This window comes from Dermacentor albipictus, chromosome 1, assembly GCF_038994185.2.
Source record: "Dermacentor albipictus isolate Rhodes 1998 colony chromosome 1, USDA_Dalb.pri_finalv2, whole genome shotgun sequence".
NCBI lineage: Eukaryota > Metazoa > Arthropoda > Arachnida > Ixodida > Ixodidae > Dermacentor > Dermacentor albipictus.
This window is the reverse complement of record NC_091821.1, coordinates 274,041,611-274,044,734: the sequence shown is the minus strand read 5'-3', so window position 1 is coordinate 274,044,734 and position 3,124 is coordinate 274,041,611. Positions and strand designations below refer to the sequence as shown.

General features: G+C 52.1%; 1 protein-coding gene across 1 annotated transcript; it reads right to left on the bottom strand.

Moving 5' to 3' along the window:
* Positions 1–249: 249 nt before the first annotated feature.
* Positions 250–2,909, bottom strand: LOC139049136 (uncharacterized). The gene is made up of 2 exons (XM_070524390.1): positions 2,846–2,909; positions 250–953 (listed from the first exon to the last, which is right to left on the bottom strand). Exons 1-2 carry the CDS (start codon positions 2,907–2,909, stop codon positions 250–252), a joined length of 768 nt encoding a protein of 255 aa, XP_070380491.1.
* Positions 2,910–3,124: the final 215 nt, after the last annotated feature.

Genomic DNA, 3,124 nt, shown 5'->3' with positions numbered 1-3,124 from the left:
TTCTTCACCACATAGAAAACCAGCTGTTCGCATTTATCGCCCACTTGAAGAGGCAGCACCGTTGTACCAACATGCTGTATAGCATTGCCTCCATAGCCTGAAAGAACCGTCGGGCTGGGGCGCAACGGTGGCTTTCGCTTGAGTCTCCGGTATAAAGATAACGGCAACAAATTCGCCTTGGCTCCCGTGTCGACCTTCATGTGCACTGTATCTGTGTCAACTTTAACCGGGACGATCCAATCGTTCGAGCTAGCGACGTCTAATATGCACGTCTAATATTTCAAAATCATCTTCCGACTTTTCTTCAGGGCACTCAACTTCTTGAACGCTTCTCTTCGCTCTGCAGCCCGCCGCGAAGTGGTTCAGTTTTCGGCACACCACGCACCTCTTTCCCCATGCCGGACATTTTCGCGGCGGGTGACAGCTGCCGCAGAAGTTGCACCGCCGCAAAGTCTTGCTCCGAGCCGGCCTGTCTAACTTTCCTTCCACTGCGCCGATCACCTGTGCCGTCTCTGCCTGCTCCCATACTCGCGCCTGGCTCGTGGCAGCCTCCGCCGCTTTGCAGAAATCAATGGCTTTCTCGAGTGTCAAGTCCTTCTCGCGCAGCAGCCTGTTGCGCAACTTTTTGTCCCGAGTTCCACAGACTAACTGATCACGCACCATGGAGTTTTTGAGATCGCCAAAGTTACACGACTGCGCCTTGAGCTGCACGTCCCGCAAGAACTGTTCAAATGGCTCACCTTCATTCTGGAGTCGCATGCGGAAGACGTATCGCTCAAATGTTTCATTCTGTTGTGGTGCGCAGTACTCTTCGAACTTGCGCACTATCACATCGTAGTCCTCCGCTTGGGCAGACGTAAGTCGAAAAGTGTTGAAGACATCAATGGCCTCCTGGCCGGCCACATGTAAAAAAATGGCAGCCTTCTCCGCGCTGGTACGTTCCTTTCCCGTGGCTACGAAATATAGCTCGATGCGTTGCTGAACTTCTTCCAATTGGCCGCCGCGTTCTCAGCGAGCACCAGCGGAGCAGGAGGCAGTAGGGCTTCCATGCGCAGGCTTGAAATTCGAGCTTGCTATGCAACGGTCGCTTGCGCGGGAATGGCCATCCCACTTCTGACACCATGTAACGAGAGTGAGTAACGACACGCACACCAAGGCAAGTGCTGAACAAAGACTGGCTTTATTGCAACGCACGCCGACGACTCGAGAACGCGCAACAGCCTCTTGGGAGCTCAGGGTTGCCGGCTGGGCAATGGGCTCCCGCTAGGCTGGGCTACGTTACAGTAGGCTCGGAAGTTTCCAGAAAAGCAGTACTTTGCGACTAAACGCAGTATTGCAGGAGCACAACGGATTGTCAATCGCCGATTGATGTTACCGTTGCCGCAAACCATGGGGATTGTTATGGCGGCGATAGACAACATGCTGTTTGTCACGCACAAGAGTCGAATGCAAGAACTACGCTGGGAAGATAGTCGGAGGGCAGTTCACACGCTATGCTGGGCAATGCTAATTTTTCCGTAATGAGCTCCCCCCGTCAGAGAAGAAGCGCCAAAAAGGGAAGAAAGAGTTGCCACTCCCGGGCAGGCGAGACGATGCGAAGGGCTTGTGGACGCTTCCCGAAGCCGCCGTGAACTGGTGCCTGCAAAGCAGCGGAGAAGAGCAGTAGGGAGTAAAGGATCTTCTCTCCCATTCCCACGGCCAGACTCTCTCTCCGCCTTTGCGCCGCTGGAACTTTGGGGAAGGGGGGTGGGGGGGTCACCGGTCTAATATTCCGTCTGCGACAGTGTTGTATGTGCTTCTTGATTGACTGTCGCCCGGTGGGTTATGACCTGTGTGTGACTAGCTACCACCAGCAGGGAGTGTTTGAACAGAAGTGTTATAATGAAGGTGCAGAGAGACAAGAAGCTGCTCCGGGCCATGGAAATAAGGCTAATCCAGACGCTCGATGCTAAACACTTCTTCCTAATTTTCCTATTCAACGATGTAAATACGTTTTGTTCTTCAAGCAGCTAATAATAACCCGTTACTATGCAGTAACTTCGAAAACCTTTGGAAACGGCCACCACCACACTGCAGTGCCAAGAGGGACTGTCATTGCCCCTCAAGTCAACACGGACCATACGTCACTGACAAGAAGATACAAAAGGTTGTGCTACCGACGTAGAATCGACGCACACTCAGCGGCAGTGGCACCAACGAAACCTTCTTCAAGCAGCTAATAATAACCCGTTACTACGCAGTAACTTCGGAAACCTTTGGAAACGGCCACCACCACACTGCAGTGCCAAGGACTGTCATTGGCCCTCAAGTCAGCACGGACCATACGTCACTGACAAGAAGATACAAAAGGCTGTGTTACCGACGTAGAATCTACATACACTCCGCGGCAGTAGCACCAACGAAACCTTCTTCAAGCAGCTAATAATAACCCGTTACTATGCAGTAACTTCGAAAACCTTTGGAAACGGCCACCACCACACTGCAGTGCCAAGAGGGACTGTCATTGCCCCTCAAATCAACACGGACCATACGTCACTGACAAGAAGATACAAAAGGCTGTGCTACCGACGTAGAATCTACATACACTCCGCGGCAGTGGCACCAACGAGACATTCTTCAAGCAGCTAATAATAATCCGTTACCACGCAGGATCTTCGGAAACCTTTGGAAGCGGCCACCACCACACTGCAGTGCCAAGGACTGTCATTGGCCCTCAAGTCAGCACGGACCATACGTCACTGACAAGAAGATACAAAAGGCTGTGTTACCGACGTAGAATCTACATACACTCCGCGGCAGTAGCACCAACGAAACCTTCTTCAAGCAGCTAATAATAATCCGTTACCACGCAGGATCCTCGGAAACCTTTGGAAACGGCCACCACCACACTGCAGTGCCAAGAAGGACATTGCTCTCAAGTAAACACGGACCATACGTCACTGACAAGAAGCTACAAAAGGCTGTGCTACCGACGTAGAATCGACGTACACTCAGCGGCAGTGGCACCAACTAGACCTTCTTCAAGCAGCTAATAATAATCCGTTACCACGCAGGATCTTCGGAAACCTTTGGAAACGGCCACCACCACACTGCCGTGCCAAGAAGGACTGTCATTGGCCCTCAA

Coding starts and splice junctions, on each gene's coding strand:
- LOC139049136 (XM_070524390.1), bottom strand. CDS start 2,909: ATGTCCTTCTTGGCACTGCAGTGTGGTGGTGGCCGTTTCCAAAGGTTT. Junction 954..2,845: donor GTTTCCGAGGATCCTGCGTG/GTAACGGATTAT, acceptor TATATTTCGTAG/CCACGGGAAAGGAACGTACC.